Source organism: Macrotis lagotis, chromosome 5 (assembly GCF_037893015.1).
Source record: "Macrotis lagotis isolate mMagLag1 chromosome 5, bilby.v1.9.chrom.fasta, whole genome shotgun sequence".
Classification (NCBI taxonomy): domain Eukaryota; kingdom Metazoa; phylum Chordata; class Mammalia; order Peramelemorphia; family Peramelidae; genus Macrotis; species Macrotis lagotis.
This window is the reverse complement of record NC_133662.1, coordinates 17,973,141-18,000,259: the sequence shown is the minus strand read 5'-3', so window position 1 is coordinate 18,000,259 and position 27,119 is coordinate 17,973,141. Positions and strand designations below refer to the sequence as shown.

At 43.8% G+C, this 27,119-nt stretch overlaps 1 protein-coding gene across 1 annotated transcript in view; it reads right to left on the bottom strand.

Annotated features, from left to right (window-relative positions):
* Positions 1 to 26,916, bottom strand: part of MDFI (MyoD family inhibitor) — a 29,059-nt gene extending 2,143 nt beyond the window's left edge. Inside the window, exons 1-4 of the mRNA XM_074190157.1 lie at positions 26,834 to 26,916; positions 24,514 to 24,624; positions 5,632 to 5,823; positions 2,135 to 2,383 (exon numbers count right to left, since the gene is read on the bottom strand). Of these exons, the coding sequence (XP_074046258.1) occupies positions 2,135 to 2,383; positions 5,632 to 5,823; positions 24,514 to 24,613 (541 nt within the window). The 5' untranslated portion in view covers positions 24,614 to 24,624; positions 26,834 to 26,916. The remainder of the gene's footprint in view (positions 1 to 2,134; positions 2,384 to 5,631; positions 5,824 to 24,513; positions 24,625 to 26,833) is intronic.
* Between the last annotated feature and the right edge of the window lie 203 nt (positions 26,917 to 27,119).

The following is a 27,119-nucleotide window of genomic DNA, read 5'->3' as shown; positions in this document are numbered from 1 at the left end:
TTATTGAAAGTGCTATTTGGAGCCCTCCAAATTTTGGTACACTGGGAAAAAGCCCCAGTCTCCTCACCCTAGTTCCAGATTGGCTCTTGACTCCATTCTTAGCTTGGGCTAAATTTTTATTGGAATAGCTGTTGTACTTTTGCTTGGGAAATCTAACTGTTCAAAGGACTCCTACAGGGAATACTTCCTAAAGGGCCTGACTGATTTTTTTTTAGGTTTTTTGCAAGGCAAATGGGGTTAAGTGGCTTGCCCAAGGCCACACAGCTAGGTAATTATTGTCTGAGACCGGATTTGCACCCAGGTACTCCTGACTCCAGGGTCGGTGCTTTATCCACTACGCCACCTAGCTGCCCTTGTCCACTACGCCACCTAGCCTCCCCTTTTTTTTACATTTCTGAACCTCAGCTGCACTTATGTTCTGCTACTGGGCCTCAAATTCAGTCCTTGATTCCACACTGCTATGTATTGTTCATTGATGATTTTTCTCCTATTAATCTTGTTATGGAGGAAAAGAGGGGGAGATCTAAGCATTTATACAGTGTAATGTACCAATCACTGTATTATGCACTTTACAAATATTATTTCATTTGATCTATTAATAACTGTGCAAGGTGAATGTTATTATTATCCTCTTTTTACATTTGAAGACACTGAGATAGGTAGAAGTGAAGTGACTTACCCAAGGTCACACTGCTAGTAAGTATCTGAGGACAAATTATAACTCAGAACTTCATGACTCCAGGCCCAACATTCTATCTACCAAGCTACTGCTGCCTCAAGGGCAGAGAATCAAATCTTCCATTTTTCCCAGAAGTCCAGCAGGACTAAGCACACAAGAAAATGTTGGTTTACTGATTCCACTGATTTCCAGTTGGCTTCAGGTAGAATAAACTGATAAGAAGAGGGTGACACATGAATAATATAGGGTTATGTTAAATACAATTGTACTTATGTTAAATACAGGAATTATACTGATGTTAAATAGAGGAATATGTTAAAATACAGTTGTACAATTATACCAGATTGTTCATTGCCATGGGGCAGGGTTAGGGGGGAGAGGGGAGGGAGGGTGGTAGACAGATGCAAAGCTCATAAACTTGCAAATGGATGAATGTTGAAATTTTTGCATATAATTGGAAAATAATTAAATTAAAATTTTAAAAACTGATGAGAAATGGGTGACAGTCATAGGGAAAGAGATCTTAAACCAGAAAGAACTTCAGAGATTACTGTCCAACCCCCTCATTTTACAAATAAGGAAACTGTGGGGCAGCTAGGTGGCATAGTGGATAAAGCACCAGCCTTGGAGTCAGGAGTACCTGGGTTCAAATCCAACCTCAGACACTTAGTAATTACCTAGCTGTGTGGCCTTGGGCAAGCCACTTAACCTCATTTGCCTTGCAAAAAAAAACCACCTAAAAAAAGCATATCAAATAAGGAAACTGAGGCCCATGGAGCTTAAGAGACTTTCTCAAGGTCAAAAGGATGGTAAGTAGCAGAAGTATATTTGAAATCAAGTACTTACTATAAGGGGAAACTAGATGGTAAATGGAAGAGCATTAGATCTGAAGTCAAGAAATCTGACTTCTGACAATTTACTAGCTGTGTGATCCTGGGCAAGTCACTTCACCCTATTTGCCTCAATTCCTCATTTATAAAATGAGCTGGAGAAGAAAATGACAAACTCCTCTAGCATCTTTGTCAAAAAAAAAAAGCCCAAATGGGGTCTTGAAGAGTAGAACACAACTAAAAACAACAACTATGATTCCACATCCTACTCTCATTACATTGTATAGTATTTAAAAGTTGAAGAGGGCTTTGGATAATGTTGAGTTAAAGTGCTCCTTCCCATTTTTACAGAGGATGCTAAGATCACAGAGGGTGTGTGACTTATCTAGGGTCACATAATAAAGACCAAATTCAAATCAGTTCTACCAATCCAGTACTCTTTTCCTTATACTTTAATGGATCAGAAAAACCTATTTCTCATGACCCTGGTCACAGTGTAATAACAGCAGGGTAATTGGGAGCATAAGGGTGTCCTTCACTAGCACCCCTTTCAAACAACTGGTTACATAGAGTACCATGATTTATCTTTTCTGAAAGAGTTTTGGAGTAAAAAAATATTTTTTACCTTCTTGCGCCTCAATGGGGATCTGAGAAGCCGATGACTTTGTGCTTCCTTTGCTCTTTTTGCTGCCCTGGCTGGCGAATGATGAGTGTGGCTGCAGCTTCCGATGCATTCTGGGGCCACCCAGTGTGCCGTTCCCTGACTTCTTGGGGCCACACACCTCCTTGGAATGGCCAGCACCATTGGGCAAGAGTGGGGTAAAGCTGGAGGACCCAGGAAGTCCCCTTGGGGAGTGAAGCCCCTGAGGCTGACCTGGGAAGAGAAGGAAAAAGGGAAGGGGCTAGGGAGCCTCCAGAAGCCCCCATGGGCCCAGGATGCCAAATTAGTTCCTGGGAGGGTCTTCTTACTTAGAAGTCATAGATTTATAATATCATAGAGTCCTAGAATATTAGAGCTTGGATGGAACTTATGATATTGAATGTTCAAATAGAATCTTAGAATACAGAATATTAAATATAACACAATGTCAGAGTTAGAAGGGACCTTGAAACACCTAAATTCTAGAATCCAAAATACCTGAACAGAACTTAGGATATAGAATATTCAAATACAGAATAGTAGAACAACGAATGTTTAAATACAGAATGTTTGAATGGGAAGGGACCTTAGAATACATGTTACAATGGAAAGGGGCCTTAAAACACAGAATGTTACAACCCAAAAAACAGTAAGGCCTCTGACTTTGATGGATCTTAGGAGACAGCATATCAGAACTATATACAGACTATCAGAACTGAAAAAGATCTTAGAATATAGAATATTTAAACACAGAATGATGGAAGGGGAAAAGGACCTTAGAAGGCAGAATGTTAGAATACAAAATGCAGCATGTCAGAACTTAGATGGACCTTAGGATATAGAATGTTCAAATGCAGAATTGTGAAACTAGAAAGGACCTTAGAACACATAATATTAGAACCCAAACCACAGAATATCTGAGCTTGGAAGGATGCTTAAACATAAACAATGTTTAAATTTAGAACATAGAATGGGGAGGACCTAAGAATCCGTCTAATCTAAGAAGAGAAACATGAAGCCCACAGAGGGAAAGAGACTGACCCCAAATCACAAGGCGGGTTCACCACAGAATTTGGACTTCAGCCTAGGACTCTTGACTCCATTTTAAGGTTTTTTTGCATTATTCCAGGCTACCTCATGCCCCAAGATAAGTGCCTATTTGGCACAATGGAGATAAGATACTTCCCCTTGAAGTGCACTGACCCACTTAGGCTGTGTCCCCAAGATTGGCCCTTATTTCTTGGGACCACAAGTGGCCTTTCCTGCTCAGAGAACTAATTTCTCCTGTGAGGAGAGGAAAAGGTCTGAGTTCTCAGAGGATAGTGGAGAGAAATAGGCACAGAAGCAGTTAAACAACAGCTCCTCCCTGCCCCTAAACCCCCAGCCATTTCTGCCCTTTCTGTGATTAGGGGGGTAGTTATTGGAAACATCTGTTTGGAGAGCTTTCCAGTCTGGCCCTAGAACCTAGAAGCTGCCCCATATATGCTTTCTCCCTCTCTCCTCTGTCTCCTCTCCTTCCCCCTTTTTCCTCTTCTCTCCCATCTCCCTCTCTTCCTCCCTCTCCCTCTCCCTCAGCTCTGGAGATGCCATGAGCCCCTATCCCAACCCCTAGACTGCTGCTTGTCCCTCCAGCATCCCACCCCACCCTCATGGCACCCACTCTTCCTTTGAGGTTAGGGAAGAAGGGGTGTTGTGGTTAGGGGCTAGAAAGCTTCTCACAAGGGGTTGGAGGCTTTACAGAGCTCCCAGATCTCTGCTTGCAAAGGCTTTCTTAGTTCTGGGGCAGATAATCCTCTTCTCTGATTTAGGAATTTGGAACCTGGAAAGCTGATCTACCTGAAGACATAAGATAGATGGCATCCCCAATATTTGTTGCTTAGTTCCCCACACACTCCCTGTTCAAGGAGAGGTGGGGACTAAGGGGAAGGGTTTCCCTCTGAGCTAGTTTCCAAAAGCTGAGACAAAGGGGATGGTGAGCCAAGAGATTAAGAGATAAAGTAGAGAATAAAGGAAAGGGGGCTAAGAAATACTTAAGTGGGGAACTATAGAACAGACTGTAGAGGACAAATGACTAAGAACCCCAGATAGGGACAGGAGAATAGCAGATAGATGGGAAGAGAGAAGAGATCTGAGATTTGGGGAGAGGACTGAATAAAAAAGGTACCTGAGAAACAGAAGAATAGTAGAGATGAGGACCCCAAAATAGGGACAATAGAACAAACAATGGAGAAGAGGAAGCTGGAAGTCACTAGAAGCTAGAAGACACTGGAGGAACATGATACCAGACAGATTTCATGCTGGGTGTTCTTTTGGGGGGGATATATGTGTATATATATATATATATATATATATATATATATATATATATACTACTCATCTGGAGTTCTCAGCCCTATTCAGGACTCTTGTCCTATCCACCTTGGTGGGAACTACAGCCCAGAGTCCTTGAGGGTTCTAACCCCTGCCTGCCTTCCAAACCACAAATCTCCTTGGAACCCAATGTCTATGTGGCCAGGGCTTGGGTGGGAGGAGGTGAGGCTGTGGGAAGGAGACAGAAGCAGCCTTTGCTTTTGGAGGTGGGGATGGGGGACAGGGAGGGACCTGAGTCACAGAGAAAACACCACAGCCCACTAGACACAAGAGACATCTGTCTAACTTTGACCCTATGTTACCCTTCCCGTGCCCAGAAAGCTGATCTCTTTCTCCTTCTGTCCATTGTTCATGTTTGAGAGGGAACAGGGAGAGTGATAAAATCCCCTGATTTCCAGAATGCCAGCAAAGCCTTAGATGTCCTGAGTAAACACTCCACCCCCACCACCCACTCCCCAGCCTCAGGGGGAGTCCTTGTCTATCCAGTGCATGTGGACTAAGGACAGGAATATCTCCTTTCTACTCCTCTCCCCATCCCCTTCTCCCTCATCATGAACCCTCAGGATGAAAGAGCAGGGTTTCACTGTTCCTTTATCACCAACTTCACATACAAAAGGAAAAATCTTATTATATAAGTATAACTTTTATGTATATTTGAATGCATGCTTGCTATATAGTTATAAATACATTTTAGACAATCTGTGATTTCATTCATATAGAGAAAATTTCATTCATATAAAGATTACTACCTGCTCAGTAATTTATGGTCTTAGAAAATTTTTTTCTCTGTAATTTATGGTCTTAGAAAATTTTGTCTCAGCAAAGTCATTGTCTGGAGCCACAAGTTTTAACTATGTAAATATATGTATGCATGTGTTTGTGCACATATATGTGTGTGCATGCGTGTATGCATGCATATACATCTGTGAAATATTTGTACATGTGTGTTGGGGAGGGATATATCTCCCTAGCTAGCTTTTAAGCTCTTTAAAGGAATATACTTTGTTTTCTGTATGTCTTCTATCCCCACATCATAGATGAATTATACACATAAGAGGTATCCCATAAAAGTTTGTTGAATTCATTTGCATCTCTCCCTCCTCTAGACTCACATGTCACAGCTTCTGGAGAGATGGCAGATTCAGTGCTTTCCTGGGCCTGGGGGGGCCCTGGTCCATTCCCCTGGGGCATAGAGGGAGCTTCTTCCTTTAAGAGGTCCTCTTCTGGTATTGCCTCTGAAAAATGTGGGGGTGGAGCTACCTCCAGTTCAGGCAGGAGAGATGGAGAAGAAGATTTGTCTTGGGCTGAGGAGAGAACAGAGGACTCAGAAACATTGTCCAGGGGCCCCTGGGAAGAGATGCATTTTTGTGGCTCCCTGGAGGCCCCTTGCCCAGGGTTGCTTTAGGGTCCTTATACTCCCATCCTTCTCTCTGTTCTCCATCCAACCCTTCCCTGCCCGCCAGGCAGCACCAGTCTCAAAATAGAACTGTTCCCAAACCACATTGTATGTGTTATGTGGAGAAGGTGGGGGCTGGGACTGTGACCCAGCAGAGGGGCTGCAGTTATACAGCAGAAAGACAAAAGATAGTTTCAGAGTGAAGAGGAGACAAAAACAGAGCAAAAGGGTATCCCAATGAAGAGAGGGTGAGACAGGATAAACTCTGGCCAGAGAGGAAGGAAGACCTGGTTCTGGTTCTTAATCTGCTGCTTATTGTGCATATGAACTTAGATAAAATGGTCTCCCAAAGTCTCTGTTTCATCTGTAAAATGAAAGAGAAGATCAGACAGATCTAACAATCCAGAAGTCAGTGAGACACAGACTCTAAGACAGATCCACAGACATATATGTAATGACTTTAAAAATGTTTTTGAAAACATCTCAAAGTGATCAGTTTCTTTTGTAAACTTATACATTTTATTTTATGCATTTAAAAATTTTATCCTGAGGGAAGGCTAGGTAGTGTAGTGGATAAAGCACTGGCCCTGGAGTCAGGAGTATCTGGGTTCAAATCCGGTCTCAGACACTTAATAATTACCTAGCTGTGTGGCCTTGGGCAAGCCACTTAACCCTATTTGCCTTGCAAAAACCTAAAAAAAAAAAGTTATCTTGAGGATTCCCCAAACTACACCAGTTAATCAAAGGGATCCAGGATAGAAGTGAGAGACTGACCCTGATGTTCCTTCCCCTTCTGAGTCTATGTCTAAGATAGAAACAGTTAGAGAGAGAGAGAGAGAGAGAGAGAGAGAGAGAGAGAGAGAGAGAGAGAGAGAGAAGAGAGAGAATTTTGGACCAGATGGTCTCTGGGTCTACGTCAGTACTAGTTAGGTCTATGACCTTGTGATTCACTCTTTAAGACAGACACTTTTAGGTGGATGTTGCCTCAGTCAAACTGAGACCTGGAAAAAAGGCCAAATTGCCATCTGCATCTGAGGCCATCACCAGTCATTCTGACTTATGTTTTTGCCACTGAAAACCTATGACTGTGGAGAAGTGAGACTGATGACTTTATACAAATCTACTCACTTAGTTCACTTTCAAATCAAGACATCACCCTCCTGAGGTCATTGGTCCTCTTTGAGAACTAAGGACAACAAACAACAGCAAGACAGAGAGACAAAGACACAGAAGGCAGAAAGAAAATAAAAAGCAGGAGACATAAGAGAAAAAAATCAGTTAGAAAAAAAGAGACACAGAGATAGCAAGTCAAAGAAGAAAGGGAGTGAGACAAAAGGGAGAGACAAAGGAGAGGGTTTGCAGAAGAACTTGAGCTGCCATCTATAATTATAGAGAATGACCCTTTGCACAGTGGGAGGAAGTGGGAGAAACAGAGCCACCCCCAATCCCACAATTACAGTGGTTGGGGCAGAGATCCTTGGAGTGGAACCAGCCTGGAAGACAGAAGAAAAGAGGGCTGATTTTCCACCCCAGAGCATGAGAAAGGTCTCTGAGTGGAGACTAGAAGAGGGGTTGAGCAGCCAGCAAAGCCAGTGGGCCAAAAAGGATCACCAGAGCAGCAAGGAGGGAATAGAGCAGCCTGGTCCCCCTACAAAGCAAATCACTAAGGAGCCTCTGGATGTCAAGGACTTCCAAAGGGAGCTCTTGGACACCCCTCACCATTTCTTTTATGGGAGAAGGGAAAGATACACCAAAGCACAAATTCAGACAGACCCATAGTACAATTCATAGGAGTCAAAATGAGACACAAAGACACTAGGGTTAAAAGAAAGACCAAGAGACACAGATATTGAGTCAGAGATAGAAACTAAACCAGAGCAGACCAGTAGGGCTCTTGCACTGTCTACCAAACTTTGACTAGCCTCCAAGCACAAGAAAAAAACAGGCAATTAGAAAAACTGAGGAAGAAAACAGGATCAGGCCACCAGTTCCTGGCAGTAAAAATTTGCCTCAGCAAGAGAGGACAAGTTTCATTGAGATTCAATGTCCCTTACCTGTAAGCAGTTCCTATGTGGACTGAGGGACTCCCGATTTTCAGGGATCCCTGGGATGTCATTGGCCTGAATGAAGGCTCCAGCGCCCAATGGATGGGTAAGTAGAGCTTAGAGTAAGGCAGGTATGGCTTGACATGTTCACACTTGCCCAAGGCAAAAGACCATCCTGCCCTGAGATTTGAGAGCTGGGGTGAGGAAGCAGGGTGGGAGGGACCTCTGAGCTGGTCAGGCCCCCATGCACTGAGAGTGAGCCTAGTGAATCTAAGCCTTGCTCCCGGAGCTTAATTTTCTTCTCCTGGATTTTAAGATGGAGGAATGTGTGTGGGTGGGAGGAGAAGGGCTCTCATTCCTTTCATCTTTGGTTGTACTATCTCTAAAATGTGAGGTCTGTTCTCTAGGGAGAGAAGGAAAATTTCTCCAATTATTCCTTCAGTCCCTCAAGATTTGTCTGAGGCCTTTCTTATAAGAGAAAGAGGAAAAAGAAGTATGGGTTGTATGGTGTGTGTGGCGGGGGGAGGAAAACTCAAGAGGTAGGAATAGTCAAGAGAATCAGGAAGGAAGAGGACAAGAGGTTCCTCATGTAACAGTAGAAAAGTTACTGGCTCTGAGTTCAAACACCACCTCTAAAGCCTACTACCTAAGTGACTATGGACAATATATTAACTCCCAGGCCTCAGTTTCTTCATTTGTAAAATTATGGTATTAAACTACAAAGTCTTAAAGGTCCTTTCTAGATTTAGTTCTACAATCCTATGAATGCCAGATAGGAAGGAAAGAAAAGTGTGAGAGGTGTACTGGTCATCACCAAATACAGTGGGTGAGTAGTGATTCAGGGGTGGAGATGCCTTTTTTTCCATTCTGTCCTGTAAAGTGAAATAGTCCAGCCTGCATGCTTATGATCCTGCCTTCTAAGGCAATGACGTTTCCCCAAGCCAAAGCAGTGGTAAAGCCAGGTCTGGGTTGAGACCTGGCCACAGGGCAGAGGGAGGGCAGCTGGAACTAGAAACTGGACTAGACTGGATGCCATCCAGTGAATTTATTTACATTTAGTCTGAAATTAATGCATGAGAGCTACAGGGTCAGAGAAGATGAGTTGGGAAAGAGGGAAGCAGGAAGAGAGTAAAGGAGGGAACAGGAGAAGAGAAGACGTAGCTGGGGTGGGGAGCAAAAGTAGAAGGAACAAATACAGAGAGAAGTGGGGAGAAAGGCAAAAGGAAAGGAAGGAAAAGAAGGAAAAGAGAGTGGAGTGAGAGACAAGGAGAAGAGAAAGGGAGAATGACAGGTGATAGAAAAGAAGGAAAGAAAAAGGGAGAGTAAAGGGTTAGAGATAAAGAAAAAAAGGATAAAAGAGAAAGGGAGAATGAAAGGTCAGGGACAAGGAGAAAAAGGATGAAAGAGAAAGGGAAAGTGATGGATTGGAGGAAGAATGAGAAAGGAGAAAAGGGAGAGAGGAAGTTTTGGGAGAAAGAGAGAGTGGGAAAGAAACTGAAAAGGGAAGTGAAGGATAAAAAAATGAAGGAAGAGAGAAATGGAAGGTAAAGAAGTATAACAAAGAGTGAGAAAATATAAAAGACCAGTAATAGGGAAATAGGGAAATGGAGGGAGATAGAATGTGAGAAAGAATAAAAGAGGGGGAAAGTAATCATAGAATGATAGAGCTACAAGGGATCCATAGAAACAATAACTTCCGCTTTTTTTTTATATTTTGCAAAACATCTCTTTTACAAGCAGCGCTCAAAGATAGAGAAGGCAAAAATGATTCCATGGCTCAAGGACTTTAGATGATTTGTCCCAGGCCACACAGCCAGTAGGTGGAGTTAGCTTTTTTTTTTTTACTCTCAATCTACAAGCGAAGGTTGGAAGTAGTAGAGGTCAAAAAAAGAAGAAAGACAGATAGTCAGAGAGGGCAACAAGAGAGGAAGGAGGCAACAGAAAGGAATCTAGGAAAAGAGAGGAATGAGCAAGTCCAGCCCCAAAGGCTATAGTTTTGCTGATGATTCTTATAAAGATTCGGGGTATCAGGTCTCCAGAGATGTTAACAGCTTTGTTGAATTGTATACACACATTATAGATTAACTGTTGAATGTGATGACCACTGGGTCTCTCCCAGGAAAGGTCCTCCAGAGACGATCCTTTGGCAAGGAAAGGGACAAGAAAGGCACCAGACCTGAGGAGCGGAGCAGAGTCAAGAACAGAAAGCTGACTGGATGAGCTAGAGCCAGGGTTTGTTCCCTCTCCTTCCTCTCCATCCTCCCCACTCCTCCCTCTCCTCTTTCCACCTCCCATACACAGAGGGAGGGAGCAAAATAAAGTCCCAGAGAAGCTAAATGGCTTTTCTAAATCTACTTTTAAAGACCCAAATTTCAGAAAACACTAGAGAGCTGGGATTGCAAGAGGAAAGGGGGAGGGAAAGGGAGCATCCAAGAAATAATGACACAGTCTGGTGGATAAAGACTCTTCCAGCCGAGCTGAGGCCTGTACCCCGCCAGTAAAGTTCTTTTAATTGCAAAGACCAAACCGGCAGAACAGGGAAGCTCCTGAGCCAACTAGAAAGTCCTAGCTGGCTTGTCAAACTTTTTGAGATGATGGGGGTCTCTTGAACCTTAGAATCACCTTCAGAGTGGACATGGATTTGCAGCTATTACAGGTTCTATTCCTCCCTGCTTGTGTCATTTCCCCCCATCTAATGTAAACTCCTTGAGGACAGACACTGTCCTTCTATTTTCTTATATTTATATCCCCAGCTTTAAAAGCTAATAAATGCTTGTGGTCTTCCTACTTGCCCAATCTGGCTGAAATTTAGGCTTTTGTTTTTATGGCCAAGGGAGGCAAGGCAGGGAACAAAAGTCTGGGGAAAAAGCAAAACTGGAGAGAGAAGGAGCTGAGTGTAAAGGAAAGAGATTAACTCTGGGGTCAGAAGAGATAAGTTCAAAACCTTTCATCTGGGGGGCAGCTAGGTGGCATAGTGGATAGAGCACCAGCCTTGGAGTCAGGAGTACCTGGGTTCAAATCCAATCTCAGACACTTAATAATTACCTAGCCGTGCGGCCTTGGGCAAGCCACTTAACCCCATTTGCCTTGCAAAATAAAAAAACCTAAAACAAAAAAAAAACCTTTCATCTGAAGGATTTTGAACAAATTACTTAACCTCTCTGGAAGCCTCAAAATCCTTCTTTAAAAAGGGATAGGACTAGCTGGCTTCTAACGTACTTTGCAACTTGAAACCTCTGATTCTATAGTCCTTTATCCAAGATTTCTTCAGTGTCCTCCTCAGTCCAGGCTCATATTCATCGGATTCAGAGACTTGGGTAGGAGCCCTGGAGATCCAAGAATCATACAATGGGAAATTCAGAGGAAGGGACTTTAATAAGCTATCCAAGTCCCCTCATTTTACAGAGCAGGAAGCCAAGGCTTGAAGTGACTTATTTGAGATCACAAATATGGCAGATCCAAGATGTTCTGACTTCAAAATGAGTTATTCTTTCTATGGATCCCTTAAAAGCTTATTGTGTTCTAGGAACCAGGCTAAGCTATTGCTCTTTCCACAATATCTAATCTTGAGGTTTATAACTGAAACCTCTTACCTCGCCTGGCTTCTCTTCCTACTCACAGGAAGAAGTCAGTCACAGAGCTGAAGGAAACTACCAAGGGAAGACTCAGGAGAGAACACAAGGAAAAACATTTGGAAGTACCCTTCAAGGGAAGAAAGTCTCCAGAAGAAATGGTAAAGGAGTGCTGTTGATACTTCAGGAAGCAGTACAAAGATCAGAAAGCAACACTATTCCTAACAGCTTGGAGACATAGGAAGTAAAGGAGGAAGTCTCCAGGAAGAACTGATGAGCACACAAGAATGCTGCCAGAACCCCGATTCCAGGTGGACTAAAGTCAGTGCCTGGGAAGAAATGGAGTTGGGGAAAAAATTATAAAACACAACTGACCAGAAAAGAGAAATATTTTCAAGTATCTACATTTTTCTCCCCTCTTTCCAAGAGACATCTATAAAGGTAGAGAAGACAGAAATATCACATGAAGTCCCATATATTTTAAGTTTTCCAAGGGTCCTGGCTATGATAGGAAAAAAAACAACACAATGAACATGATTGTACATCTATCAGATTACTCACTGTCATGGGGAGGAAAGGAGGAAGGGAGGGAGAGAGAAAACTGTGAAACTTAAAAGTTTACAAAAAAGATGAATGTTTCAAACCATTTGCATGTAATTGAAAAAATAAAAATAACATTCAAAAAAGGTTCACACAAAAACTACTTTTATGCTTTGATGTTCAAGTGGGTTTATAATGTCAGCTATTCAGAGAAAGGGATGGGTAGGGAACAAGATGCCATGGAGCAAAGAATCATGAAGGACTACACTCCCTGACCCAAAAGACTGTGTCCTAGTAATGGACCAGAATTGAAGACCCTTCAAGATCATCTAGATGGGAAACTGAGGTACAACTTGTCCAAGGTTTTGCAGATAATTAGTAGCAAAAGTCAGGAGTGGAACCCAGATCACATGACTCCAAATCCAGTGCTCTATACCTCAGTGCTTTGCCTACTTTTTACCTGTTTCAGCCTTCCACTACTTTTCTACCACTACTCCTGCAGTCTCCTACTCTGATTGGTGAGTTCTTCCTTATACTCTCAAGTTGAGAACCATATCCACTTCTAACCTGGAACATCCCTGATTGAGTATTTTTCCACTTTGACCCTCCCACCCCATATAGGAACTTTTCCACTCTATTCCTCTATTTATGTCTTGTCTTTCTTCATTAAGACCCTTCAATATTGTAAAGACAAACAACATTGAAAGACTTAGGAACTTTGATCAATACAAGATCAACCACAATTCTTTTTTTTTTTTTAGTTTTTTGCAAGGAACATGGGATTAAGTGGCTTGCCCAAGGCCACACAGTTAGGTAATTATTAAGTGTCTGAGACCAGATTTGAACCCAGGTACTCCTGACTCCAAGGCTGATGCTTTATCCACTACCCCACCTAGCCACCCCTACAATTCTTGAGGACTTATGATGAAACATGGTACCCATTGACAGGTTTTGGAGTGCAGATTGAGATGTATATATTTTGGGACATAGTCAGTTGGGAATTTTACACACACACACACACACACACACACACATATGTATATATATAATATATGTACATATACATATATTATATATATAATATATATTTGTGGATATTTGTAACAGTTCTTGTTTTCTCAAGAGGGAAGACTGGATATAAGAGGGAGAGAATGTAGGTCTAAAATAAAATGAAATAAAATTTAATTTTAAAAAATTTGTTAAGAATGTAAGTTCCAGGGTAGCTAGGTGGCACTGTAGATAGAGCACCACACCCTGGAGTCAGGAGGACCTGAGTTCAAATCCAACCTCAGACACTTAATAATTGCCTAGCTGTGTGGCCTTGGGCAAGTCACTTAACACCATTGCCTTAAATAAAATATTTTTTAAAAAATTTTTAAATAAAAGTCAAAAAAACTTTAAAAGACAAAGAATGTTTAGTTCCAAAAAAATTTTTTTTAAAAGAATGTAAGTTCCTTCAGGGAAGTGACTGTCTTGCTTTTGCTTATATTTCTATTACCACTACTTTAAGAAATAGTTTATAATCTTGCTGAGAAATAGCAACTAAAATTCTGAATTTGGTAGTTAAAGTTCTGGATTTGAAGTCAGAAGACCTTGGCTCAAATTTTACCTCTGCCATGTCCTACCTAGCTCTGTGATCCTAGACAATGTTACTTAATGTCTATGTTCCTTAGCTCCCCCATCTGTAAAATGAGGGGATCTGGACTACACCTCTCAGAGCCCTCTCAACTCTAAATCTGTGACTGTGTGATCCTAGGATAAGTTCCCAAGTATAGAGAAGACCATTACTCTACCAATCACCACATAATCTGGACTGATTCCAAGCTCTCCTTACCAATGGTGAAAATGGTCAGCCTCAAATTGAATTAGAAAATCCATCTTTAAGAAGATGGAGTGAAGGTGATACTTCCAGTTTGACTATAAATGTGTGTAATAGGAATTTTGGATTTCTTGCTTTCTCAATGAGAAAATGGAGGAAGGGGTGGTGGGAAGGAGAGAAAGTATATATGAAAATAAAATAAAATTTAATTTAAAAGATTCACTTTTAGGGGCGGCTAGGTGGCGTAGTGGATAAAGCACTAGCCTTGGAGTCAGGAGTACCTGGGTTCAAATCCGGTCTCAGACACATAATAATTACCTAGCTGTGTGGCCTTGGGCAAGCTACTTAACCCCATTTGCCTTGCAAAAATCTAAAAAAAACAAAAACAGAAAAGAATTTTAAAAAAAGATTCACTTTTGGGGCGGCTAGGTGGCTCAGTGGATAAAGCACCAGCCCTGGAGTCAGGAGTACCTGAGTTCAAATCTGGTCTCAGATACTTAATAATTACCTAGCTGTGTGGCCTTGGGCAAGCCACTTAACCCCATTTGCCTTGCAAAAACCTAAAAAAAAACAAATAAAAAATAAAAGATTCACTTTGTTGGGAAAGAATTAAAAATTGAGGGCAATGCCCATCAATTGGAAAGTGACTGAACAATTTGTATTATATGATTATAATGAAACTGCTATAAGAAACAATAAGCAGAATGCTTTCAGAGAACCCAGTAAGAATTACATGAACTGATGCAAAGTGAAGGGAGGAGAACCAGGAGAACATTGTACACAGTTACAGCAACACTGCACTATTATCAATAATGAATGACTTAACTATTCTCAGTCATACAATGATCCAAGACAATTCCAAAGGATTCATGATGAAAAATGCTATTTACATCCAGAGAAAGAACTGATGAAGTCTGAATGCAGATTGAAGCATGCTATTTTTCACTTTCCCTAATTTTTTGTGGGTTTTTTCTTGGTCTGTGTTTTCTTTCACAGCATGACTAATATGGAAATATGCTTCACATGATTACACATGTACAACCTTTATCAAAGTGCTTATAATCTCAAGGAGAGAGGCAAGGAGGAAAGGAGAGAAATTGGAACTCAAAATTCAAAAACTTAATGTGAAAATTTGTTTTTTATGTGATTTGGGGAAAAATAAAATATTCAAAAAATTCATCCTGTTCACCAAGCCACAGAGGGCTTTAAATCTTTAGTGGGACAGGGAGTATCCATGGGAATGAAATCTTGGATCTTAACAGAATCATCAAATCTCAGAATGGGAAGGGAACCAAGAGACTGTCAAATTCAATCTGTTCCTTGACCAAGAATCCTCTCTAATACATCTCCCAACAAGTGGGCCATTTAGTCTCTTTTTGAGGACTTCCAGTAAAAGGAGACCCATTACCTCCCAAGGTGGCACATTTTACTTTGGGATGGCTCTAAATGTTTTTATAGGCAACTTTTTCTGACATCAAGCCTAAGTCAACCTCCTTGCAACTTTTTTTTGCCATTTCTTGGCCCATGGGGCCAAATGAACAAGTTCTGGTTGGACTCCATCAGAAGTCCTAGGCACTTCATTTTAAGAGGGATATACTTGAAACTAGAAAATGTTCGGAGAAGGGAAACCAGAATGAGAAGTTAATGCAAATCCCATCAGAGAAGCAAGCACAAATTGAAGATACATCAGGGAAGTTTTACCTAGTCCAGAAATGACCCAAAAGAAGCATATTTATAAGCTTCAAAACTGGAAGGGATATCTGAGACCATCTAGTCCAACCCATATGAGAGGTTGCCCATGGTCACACAGTTAGTAGACATTGGAGAAATGATTTGAACCCAGGTCCCTCGACTCTTAAAAGAGTCAGTGCTCTTTTGACTGCACATATCCTATCAAAATGGGATTTTATTCATTTTGCTTGGCCTAGATGATGGAGCTAGAAGCAATGGCAAGAATGGCAAGGAGGCTGATTTGGGTTTTATAATCAGGAAGAGCTGCCTAATGTGTAGAAACATATCAAAATAGAATGGGGTGCCACAAAAGCATTCTCCCTTTACTGGAAGTCTTCAAAAAGGATTCTTGGTCAGGAGAGGTTTGAACTTGATGACCTCTTGGGTGACTTCCAATTCTAAGAACTGGCAATTCTGTTAAGAACCAAAATTTAATTTCCCTGGATATTCTCTCTGCCACTGAAGATCCAAAGCCTTCTGTGGCTTGGTAAACAGTTTTATGAGTTGCTGAGGCCAAAACAATTAATCACCCCACAGGCAAAAACCCTAGTGATATCTTTCCATACTTGGCTAGACTGGACTTCAGACAACATGGGGCCTACACCCAAAGCCTTTCCAGTTTCAGAGGACAGGATATTCCAGAGTTTGTATCCTCTTGGCAAAGCCTTGGAAAGTTCATGGGCATCTCTATGCCCAGATAAAATATTGGGACTTTACTGCATTAGAGGAGAGGATTTAATACAGTATTTAAGTACAGGGTTGTGGCATTTAAGTAGAAGAGCCCTAAAACTGGATTCAAGAAATTTGATTTTCAAGTATTAGCTCTGTCACTGACTCACTGGGTGAACTCTCCATTGTAAAAGAAGGAATTGTATGAGCTTGCAAGATCCCTACTGGTGCTGACATTCTGGAGTCTATGAGTCTACAAGGAAAGGGGAGGGGAGGGGAGAAAAAAGGGAGACTTTTCAACTCCCCAAAGATGCTGTCTTCTAGACTGAAGCAGGAAGGTGGGGATCCATTGGAATAAGCCTCCCTGGGCCCTGAGATTTGTAGGATAAAGATGTAGATATGAGTTATTAGGAAGGACCATTTTTCAAAATGGACCATTGGAAGAATCTAGGCAAATCTGTTTCCCATCTCTACACCTTTGCACTGATTGTCTCCCATGCTTGAAATGGACTCCACTCCTCATCCCCAATCTCTGGTTTCTATAAGATTCAGTTTAGGCATTACCTTCTACATCAAGCTTTTCTTACTTCCCCAGCTGCTAACTTCTCAGATCCTCCCAAGGCCATGTCTCTCATGTGTTCTATTTATATTTGTAAAGGGTTATTGCCTTCCTGGTTAGAAAAAAGTCTCCTGTGAACAGGGACCACTTTTGAAGTTGAACTCCGAGCATCCAGCATGATGTTTGTCACTTAGGTGACTGTTATTAAATGATTGTTGACTAATTAAATGGAGAGCTCCACTTTGAGCTTGAGAAGTTCCCATAGAAGCTAAGACTTTCATAATCAGGTTGAGGGCTGCCCTATTTGCTTTATACTTTGTTTATATTGAGGGGCAGTTTTTTTTTTTGTTGTCAGTCTTTTCAGTTGTATCCAATTCTTTGTGATCCCATTTGGGGTTTTCTTTCCAAAGATACTGAAGTGCTTTACTTTCTCCAGCTCATTTTACAGATGAGGAAACACAGCATTAAACAATTTGCACAGTCCCAAGCTAGTAGGTATCTGAGGTCAGATTTGAACACTTCAGGCTGGGCATTTTATCCATTGCTGCTTGAAGCAACAGTATATAGAACACATGGGTTGGAGTCAGGAAGATCTGAGTTCATATTCTGTTTCAGACTCTTAGTAGGTGTGTGATTCTGAATTAATCACTTAATTTCTCTCAGTCTCAGTTATCTCATCTGTAAAATGAGGATAACAATATCATTGTTGTTAGGATCAAATGAGATATTTGTAACATACAAACTTCAAAATGCTACATTGTTAAAGCCTTTGTTTTGTCAGAAGGATTGCTTTCAATTGTCTTTTTCTACAAGATTCAGCTAACAGTTAAGAAACTGAATGACCATTTCTGAGATAAGCTACAGAGGGAATTCTGTTTATTTTTAGGTTGGCTTAAGTGACCATTATAATCCTTTCTAGCCCAGAAATTCAATAATTTTGTGAATTCACTAAGTTATAAGGTCAAGGGGAAAGGAGAAGGCAAAGTTTTATTTCCAACAGGTTAAACTACTATAGTGATCAGAGAAAAACAAAATGTCATAGCAAATAGTCCTGCCGAGTCCATAATGTGGACTAAAGGAAATGAGGAAAAACTAATTAATTTTGCTGAATTGGTTCCCACCCCCTTCAAATTCTTTGTTCCAAGGGATAGCTCTCTTAGAGAGGGAAGGACAAGAGTTTTATTTAGAAATAAAGGTGAGTAGAACCTAGAGAACACTGTATACAATAAAAGCAATATTCTTCTAAAAACAACTTCAAATGATGATGCCATTTTGAGGCATAAATGAACTTTAAATGACTTATGAAGGAAGATGCCATCTACATCCAGAAATAAACAGAAGTATGTATAAGTATGGCATTAAGTATGACTCTCTCTCTCTCTCTCTCTCTCTCTCTCTCTCTCTCTCTCTCTCTCTCTTACACCTAATGATAATCTTTTCCATGAAAGAGTGGGAAGGGAGGGAGATAAAAGCAAAAAATACACAGTAGAGAACAAAAGAAAACTTAGAAGAAAGTAAAGAAAAGCATGGTAGCTTGAAAACAATGTCAAGTATTTTATTACATAGTTTTTCAGAAAAAAAAGTAAACAGTATGAAATGGAAATTCATGGTTTTGCATTGAATCTTCTTTGTATGTTGGAATGTATAATGAAAATGTTCTTTTTTTAAGTTCAAAATGAAGAAAATTATTTTAAAGAAATAAAGGTGGGGCGGCTAGGTGGCGTAGTGGATAAAGCACCGGCCTTGGAGTCAGGAGTACCTGGGGTCAAATCCTGTCTCACACACTTAATAATTACCTAGCTGTGTGGCCTTGGGCAAGCCACTTAACCCCGTTTGCCTTGCAAAAAAAACAAAAAAATAAATAAAAATAAAGGTGTGTAAAGATAAAATCTATCAATATAATGTTAAGGACAAAAAGAAAATCACAGAAAAATGTACCTTCCAGCACTGGGTAAGAGGATGGAAGAGAAAAATAGAAGAAATAAAAGTAATGACAGAGTAGCTTCTTTGAAATAGCTCTAAAAAAACCCACCCAGGAAGTTAGAAAAGTTTTTGATGGCTGATAAGAATTTGCTGGCAAAAGGTCTTGACTTAAAGTTGAGAAAGGAACTGATTCCAAATGAAAGTTTCAGGGTGAGGCTGGGGATGAATGGGGAGGGGGTGGGGATGAATGGGGAGAGGGTGGGAGTGGGGGACAGGAAGTATTCTAATGATAAGAAGCAGCATCATGGAAAGGAAAGAATGAATCACTTGTAGTCAAGAAGAGTCAAATTCAAATCTTCCTCAGATGATTCTAACTATGGATTACAGTTTGAGCTCTTTGGTCCTTTCCTAAAATAGGGATAATAATGCCTGTTCATGTCTATCAAATGATATGATGGAAGTGAAGTGCTCTGCAAAACATTAAGCACTATATGCCTATCAGCTATGATTACTTTATGGGGTTATTAGGGTTAAATGAGATGACAGCTATAAAAGACACTGGGCACTATACATTTTGATTGTTGTTCAGTCATTTTCAGTCATGTCTGACTTTTAATGATCCCATTTAGGGTTTTCTTGGCAGAGATACTGGAGAACTTTGCTATTTCCTTCTCCACTCATTTACAGATGAGGAAACTCATCTTATAAATGAGATTTGAAATCAAGAAGACTCCACTGTGCCACTTGATTTTCTGAGCATTATATATAAATGCAATAACCTTATAATGGCAATAACATTATTGTGGTCAGGTTAAGCAGTTTAATTGGAGGTCCACTGGCATAGGTTAGCATGTTATTGACACTCTGTTAGAGTGGAAAGAGAACTAGATTTGGAGATAATGGTCTTGGGTTCAAATCCTACCTTTGGAGCTTGCTTTGCTGGGTAATCTGATAAATCATGGACTCTCTGTGCCTCAGTTCCTTCATTTGTACAATGAAGAAGTTAAATGAAGTGACCTCTGAGGTCCCTTCCAGTTCCCAGTCCATGACCCTAAAGGGAAGTATTTCATAGAAAAGAAGCCCATAGAAGAGAACTGTTATTGATAAAAAATGCCATCATCAAGTGTCCTGACTTCCCTTCATAATATTAACAAGGTTAGAATGATCAGAGGATTCTATCTTTTGCTAAATTCCTTAGATTTTATATTAATGGTCTTCCACAATCTATCTTATGTTCCTGGGCTCCACTTCCACTCTGATCAGTCTGGCTTCTCAGCCTCCTGAGATGTCCCTCTTTTGTATATCCAGGTTGAGTCCTTGTCCTGGAAGCCTGTCCACCTCCTAGCCATCTATCTAAATCTCACCTTAAACTTGGGCACCGTAGCAAGAGAGTTGGATTAGGAGTCAAAGGTTCTGGGACTGGGAGAGGGGGTTGAATCCTAGCCTTGAACTATTTTATTTATGACCTTGGATATGTCATTTCCCCTCTCTAGGCTACAGTTCCCTCTTCTGTAAAATGAAGAGATTGAACTCAAGGTTCCTTCTATCTCTAAATATATGATCCCTTATAATACTTACCTCCCACTTTTTTGGCACAGCCCATATGGCCTTGGCTTGTTACTGACATATTTATGTGGATCATATAGCTACATATCTTACATTCTCAATGGGCGATGCCCCTTACAATGGGAAAAGATAGTGTCCTCCACTTCCCTAAATCCCCCATAGGGCCTAGTGCTATGCAAACAAGAAAAACTGAAAAGCCATCAGAGAAGAAGACTGGTAGAGGGAAAGGCTCCTTTCTTCCTTACAGCCCTCCCCTTTCCTATTTTCCTATTCCAGATGAGGAAACTGAGGCAGAGTTAAGTGACTTGCCCAAAGTTATATAATTGGTAAGTGTCTGAAGTCGGATTTGAACTCAGAAAGACAAGTCCTGACTCCAGGTCAGGAAATTCTACCAATTTAGTAAGTCCTATATAAATGCTTATTCCCTTCTCCTATTATCACCTTTATCATGTATTAGTATATCCTAGCTCTCTACCATGCTTTAAGTTTCATGAGAGCAGGGACTATGTCTTTTGTAAACTTTGTGCTTTGGACTGTGCTCTTCATACTGTAGGAATTGAATAAAGGTAGAATTGATGTAAGAACCCAAATGGTAAAGGAACAAACCAAAGATAAGGATCACAAGTGCCTACTGGACAAAGTTAGAGCTCTGGGATAACTCCAAGAAGGCAACCCAGTGATCACATATAATCATACTAATTATTAAAGACAATTTTTTGGATGATCTCTGTTTAATGACCCAGCCAGGTTTAAGGCTCAAGTTCAGGGAGAATGGAGAAGCCTTCTTCTCCCCAAGAAGCTTATTGGAGATCAAGGTCAAGACTGTGAACCTCTCCCTTGAGAGGCCATAAATAAAACCACAGATCTGGAGATAGAAGTACTTTTGGGTTCTTCCATGTCTAAATTTTCATTTGGACCTTTATTTATTTATTATTTTTGCAGGGCAATGGGGTTAAGTGACTTGCCCAAGGCCACACAGCTAGGTAATTATTAAGTGTCTGAGGCTGGATTTGAACTCAGGTACTCCTGACTCTAGGGCTGGTGCTCTATCCACTGAACCACCTAGCCTCCTGCATCTTTATTTTGAGGCCACCCAAAATTAAGTGCCTTGCATAAAGTCACATAAGTGACATAGCTAGTGAATAGCAAGCTCTCTAACTCCAAAACTAGTCCTCCTTCTGCTATACCACAAATAATAATATCCTCTTCAGTTTTAGGGATTTCCTCACAAAAATTCTGGGAGATAGGTGGTTATTATTTATTGTTCTCATTTTATAGATGAAGAAACAGAATGATAGAGAAAGCAAGTGATTTGTTCAAGGTCATATATCTAGCTGGGGTAGAGTCCAGGTCTTGGTCCATTGGTTTTTTCCCCTTACATCCCATGCTGCCTTGGTGTGGCAAGCAGTTCTGTCTATGATCTACCTTTCATCCCATCTGCTGCATTCGGAGCTCTGAGTCACAAGATAGTGGCTTGCTGGTAGCTCTCACAATGTCAATGACTCTGTCCCTTCTACTTTCTCCCTCCTTTGTTCCACTTGAACACTTAGGAGTGTGTCACTAGATCTACCTTGCTCTCTTTGGGCCTGAACTTGAACCCAGGTCATAGACTAGAACTTTCACCATTATACTATGCTGCTTCTCAAATTCAGGAAAGCCAAGATATTGAGTGGAAGTATGGTCTATGGACCTGAAACACAAACCCTGAATGAGTTGTCTTGGGAGGATGGATTCTGGGTCCCTAAAATGTAAGGGTTTGGGGAAGCTTACCAAGTGAGGAATGGAAACCTGCCATCTCCCCCAAAATCATGGAGAAGTCTTTTGCTCCTTATAACACTTGGCTAATTTCAGAGTAAGAAAAAAGGAGCCTCTAATTGAGGTGAGGGTAGGGAGGAGGAGGACCAGGGATTTTGAATACCTGCCTGGTTCAAGGGTGGGGTTGGGGTGAACCCTGGGGAATCAAAGTGTTGGGACCAGTGTTTTGTCAGTCTTCTTGGGCGTGGGGGATTCTGGTCCAGGATTCAGGCGTCTGTGGGGTTTTGGCTGGGCCTCCTGCGGTTTGGGCTTCCTGGGCAGCTTATTCGTTCTCCCAAGGCTTGGGCAGGCATCAGTAAAGCCAGCCCTTGTACTATGAAAGCAGCATTGTCTGGGTCCATCTGGGGCTTGGGGAGGGGGCATATTTGGTTATGAGGGAAGAGGAAGGTGGGGGTGAAGGGGAGGACTGTGGTCTGAGTGCTTCAGGTTGCAACTGGAAGTCTAACTCTGGGGATGGTTAACTCTGGTCCCCTGGCCCCTAGCCAGTCTCTCTTCTTCCTGCCACCAAGTGAGTGGAGAATGCAGCTCAGGCGAGGGGGTGAGGGGGTGGAAGAAGGGGTGGTCATGGAGAAATAGAGGGAAGGGGATGAGGACATTAGAGTAAAAGATGAAGGGGAGGCAGAAAGAAGGAAGAAAGGGAAACTGATAGTTCTCTGGGGAAAAAAAAAACAGAGGAGGAAGGGGACCAAAGGGGGAAAAAAAGGAAAATTAGGGCAAGGGATAGACTTGAGTGGAGAAGGCTGGTGCCAGTCCTCTGAGGGATAGCAGTTCTTCCCAGACTGGGAACCTAGAAGTAAAATACTCTTCATCTTTCTCTTCTCCAGACCCAAGAGGTCTAATTCGTCAAATGTTTGTCTCCCAGATTACTTGCCTCCAGATATTTGAGGCCCAGCACTCAGGGCCCAGGGAGAGATAGAAAATTACAAAATTAGAATCTTAGAATCCATCATGTCAAAAGACCACAGGACTTTGAATCAGAAGGAACCTTCCAGATCAGACAATTCAATCTCCCTCATTCTTAAAGATGGAGAAATTGAAGAAGCCAACCAGAAATCACACAGGTATCAAACACCCATGATTTGAACACAGATTTTACAAGGCTCAATTGAGGTCTCTTTCCACTAGACTAAACTACCTCTTCAATTCTATCATTTCACACATGGGAAAATCTGGGCACGGATCTAGGGAAGTGACTAGTCAAAGATAAGTCTAGAACTAGAGTCACAAGATCCCCTTGGCCAGAGCTTATTGAAAAGAGAGCAAAGGAGAGAACTATTGAAGGTGTTTCAGAGAAAGGAAGGACACGAGGATTACTTCACAGAAATGAGGGAGTGGGAATAAAAATTTTGAAAGCAAAAATTAGACCTACAAGTCTTTCCCACCCTCCCATCCCCATTGCTTTTTTTTGTGAAGGTTGCAAAAGTCCCACGGAGGGAATCAGTCCCGTCCAGCTCTCCTTGTTCCTGCCCTCCTCTCTCTCGGGTCACTTAGAAGTGGGGCAGCAGGTCACAAGGGCTGTGGGACAAGGAACGTCTCTGCTTTGCAAAGAATCTGTTCAGTGAGGGGCGCCAGGAGTGAGGACGGCTGGGGAGGGGTTGTTTGCGGAGCAGGAGAGGTGCAAGCGAGGTGAGCGAATGGTGGGCTGTGGCCGGGGTGGGAGTGGGGGGGGGGGGGCTGGACCAGAGCCACAGCAGGCGGCTAGGGAAGCGAAGAGTGGGGGTGCGAGCGAGGGGGCGGGGTCCTGGAGCCGCGGCGGCCGCGGGGAGGGGAGGAGAGGCCGCTGGAGCAGACAAAAGTTTTCGGGAATAGCTGGGCTCTGGCGCGGCGGGGGAGGGGAAGGGAGAACGGTAGACACAGACATACCCACACCCCAAGGTGTTTACCCTGGACAGGCACCGGGGGTACACGACCCGGGAGAGGACGCGGGGAGGCAGTCGGAAACAGACAGACGGGGGCAGACAGGCACAAAGAGAGGGTTTGTTATCTCTTTCTTGGACGTGTGCGCGCGTTTGGGAGGAGGGCGGAAGAGCGCGGGAATGATGGAGAGAGACTGGTGCTGCCGGACCCCATCCTCCCTGGGATCCTCCCGGCCCGGATTCCCGCCGCCTCTTGCAGAGCCCACAGTTTCCCACCAGAACCAAGTCCGGAGGGAGCACTCGCGGGCCAGATTTTAACGGTCCCCCTAGCCCCGAAATTCAAGCTCTTCGACTTGCAGCCCCGTCTCAGTCCTCCAGACCCTGGTCCCTGGTCCCCAAGGAACCCCACCCCACCCCACTTATCCGGAATTGTCCCCCCACGCCCACCCTCCCCCTCCCGGCTTCGTCTTCTTCCAGTGCTCCCCCCTCCCCATTCTGCCTACCTGAGATTGAGTCCAGGACCGGACTGGGGGGTCCACCCAGAATGGGGGCTCCATGGGGCGCGTTGTCGTGACGGGGGAGCGAACCGTTCACCTGGGACATCTGCCCGGGACCTGCAGAAGACCGAGCTGGAGCGGGGGGCGGGGGAAGTCGCGTCCCGTCCGACCCCTACTCTCCCCTCGCTTTCCCCAGCGCCTCCACAGGACCAACCAGCCACTTGGGGCGGGAGAAGGGGAGGAGGCGGAGGGGGGCACCAGACGCCGGGAGTGGGGGTGGGTCGTGGCTCGCAGTCCGTCTTCCTTCCTCCCCCTTTCTGTCCCCCGAATTAGTGGCAAACTTACTAGACTTCACAGAGCTCTGCGTAGCCACTCCAAGGGACCAGTGTCAGACTGGGGCCGACCTAGCCATGAGTTCCCCAACTCTACTGCTCACCCAGGGATTTGGACAAGCTTCTTTCTTCTGGTTCCCTTTCACTCCCTTCCCTCCCCTCTTTCCTCTTCCTCCTCCTCCCCCCTTCTTCTCTCCTTTCTTCCCTCTTTCCCTTCCACCCCCACCTCCTTGCTTTCTCCTCTCTCCTTTCTGTCCCTTTCCTCTCGCCCCACTCCTCTCCCCTCCTCTCTCTTCCTCTCCCTCTCCCTGTCTCTGTCTCTCTTCCCCTCCCTCCAACTCTTCTCCCCTCTTATCTGCTCTCTCCCTCTCCCCCCGCCCCCCGTAATCTTGGATCCTTTCTCCCACTTGCCTTGCTGGCTTTCCTGGGACGATTTCCCTCTGGGGCCCCGGTTCGGCCCCCCTCCCTCCGCCCTCTTCCACGGGTCTAGGACCGGACACGTCTGTGCGCGGGGCCGGCCCCGGCCCGGCGGTGCCCCGGGCTCCCACAGGAAGCTCCACTAGGTCCGTTTCCTCCGCGCTGCGGAGAGAGGGGCCCCCGCCCCCCTTCCTTCTCCCCCTCCTCTCCAACACACACCAGTCCACCACCGAGTCTGGGAGCTGAGCCCGGATGGGGGAGGGGGCTGGTGGCTTTCCCCTTCCCCCACTGAACGAAAGTTTGCAAAAGAAAAAAATTGGAAAAGAGGAAGGGAAAGCGAGAGAGAATAATGGGGGGGGGGGGGCAATCTCCTAAATAGAAAAGTTGACTTTAGTCTTCTTTCTATAGAACATTTGCCCAGGTAATGCAAGCTGCTGCACGATCTTGGCCATAGGATAGGGGGATTTAGGATACTGCAGGTTTAAGTGCTTGAAATCTGTGCTCTGAAACACCCTACTCTAATCCCCCTCCAGCCCTAGAAAGGATGTTCAGAGGTGGGGATGGAGCTGGACTGCAAAAATTCATCAAGAGACAGGGGGGAATTCTTCAGTGTGGCCCCACTCTCCTCCCTCGCCAGTCCTTACCACTCACATTCCCTCACTGCACTCCCCTTACCCTTCTCTAAATGGGAATCCTTAACTCCCGCTCCGCTTACATCCAGGGGAGATGGAGTGGGGAGGGATGGATAGGTGTGTTAGATTGGTACTTAGATCAGTCACCAGTGGAATCAGTTACGACAAGGGTTTCTGGGGGGGGGCGGGATATGAGAGGAGGGAGAGGCAAAAGGAGACCCAGTAGCTTAGTCTGGTTAAACGAGGTCGGCAGTGGAATGGGAGAGGGACTTTGCATAGGGTTAAGAGAAAGACCAGAAGAAGACTAGGTTAGGGGAAAAGGGGATTCAGAAGGAAATCTAACGCAAGAAGGAGCCAGTGGTGGAGCACATGTGGAATTGTGAGCTGGACCAATCCCCTCTTGGGGAGCCTTGGGTGGTGAGGGAAAGGAGGGGAGAAGGGTGTTTGGTGAGGTGGCATAGAGGAGCATCGGTGCCCTGTAGATCTGAGTAAGTGAGGTCTGACTGGGTCAGTGTGACAGTCCGCACCCCCTGGAAGGGGTGTGTTTGTGTGTGGCGAGGAGCGACATTCCCCATCTGGGACTGAAGAGGCTATTCCTGCTGGGTTGGTTGGCAGACGGAGGCGTCCTGTCACTTATAGGGTGACCGTCTGAAGACTCCAGCCCACTGAGGATTGGGGGAGGGGGAATCAGGACTTTTTTCAGCTCAGCATCTCGTGTCCTTAATTACAGTAGCCGACTCCTCCAGACAGAGTACTTAATTACTCCAGAGGAGACTCCTAGAATCGCTCACCATTAACCTAACTTTCAGAGTTCTAGTTAGCTCGGCAGCCGGGGCTGGACTCAAGAATTCCGGGGTTTCTCCGTGGGATTGCCCCTGACTCATGCTCTCCCTCCCTTGCTGCGTTTCTCCTTCCCAAGGTCACCAAGGGGGCCTGGGTACTTACGACTCTTGGAGATCTCCCGCAACCGTTTAGCTCTGGCAGCTGGGTCACCGTCTGGGGTTCTTTCCCAATCAGTCCCGAGAGACGCAGACCCAGCGGAGTGACCTGGATGGCTCCAGGGTCTTGAGAGAGAAGCGGTAACAAGACTGGGGGGGAACAGAGAAGAAGGGGAGTCCCGCCCCAAGACCAGGGAGTGCCGGGGCTGTGGACGGCCCGGGGCAAGCGTGGCCCCCGACCCCGAGTCCTAGGACCCGGCTGGCAGGCGAGAGAAGTTGTCCTGACTGGAGAG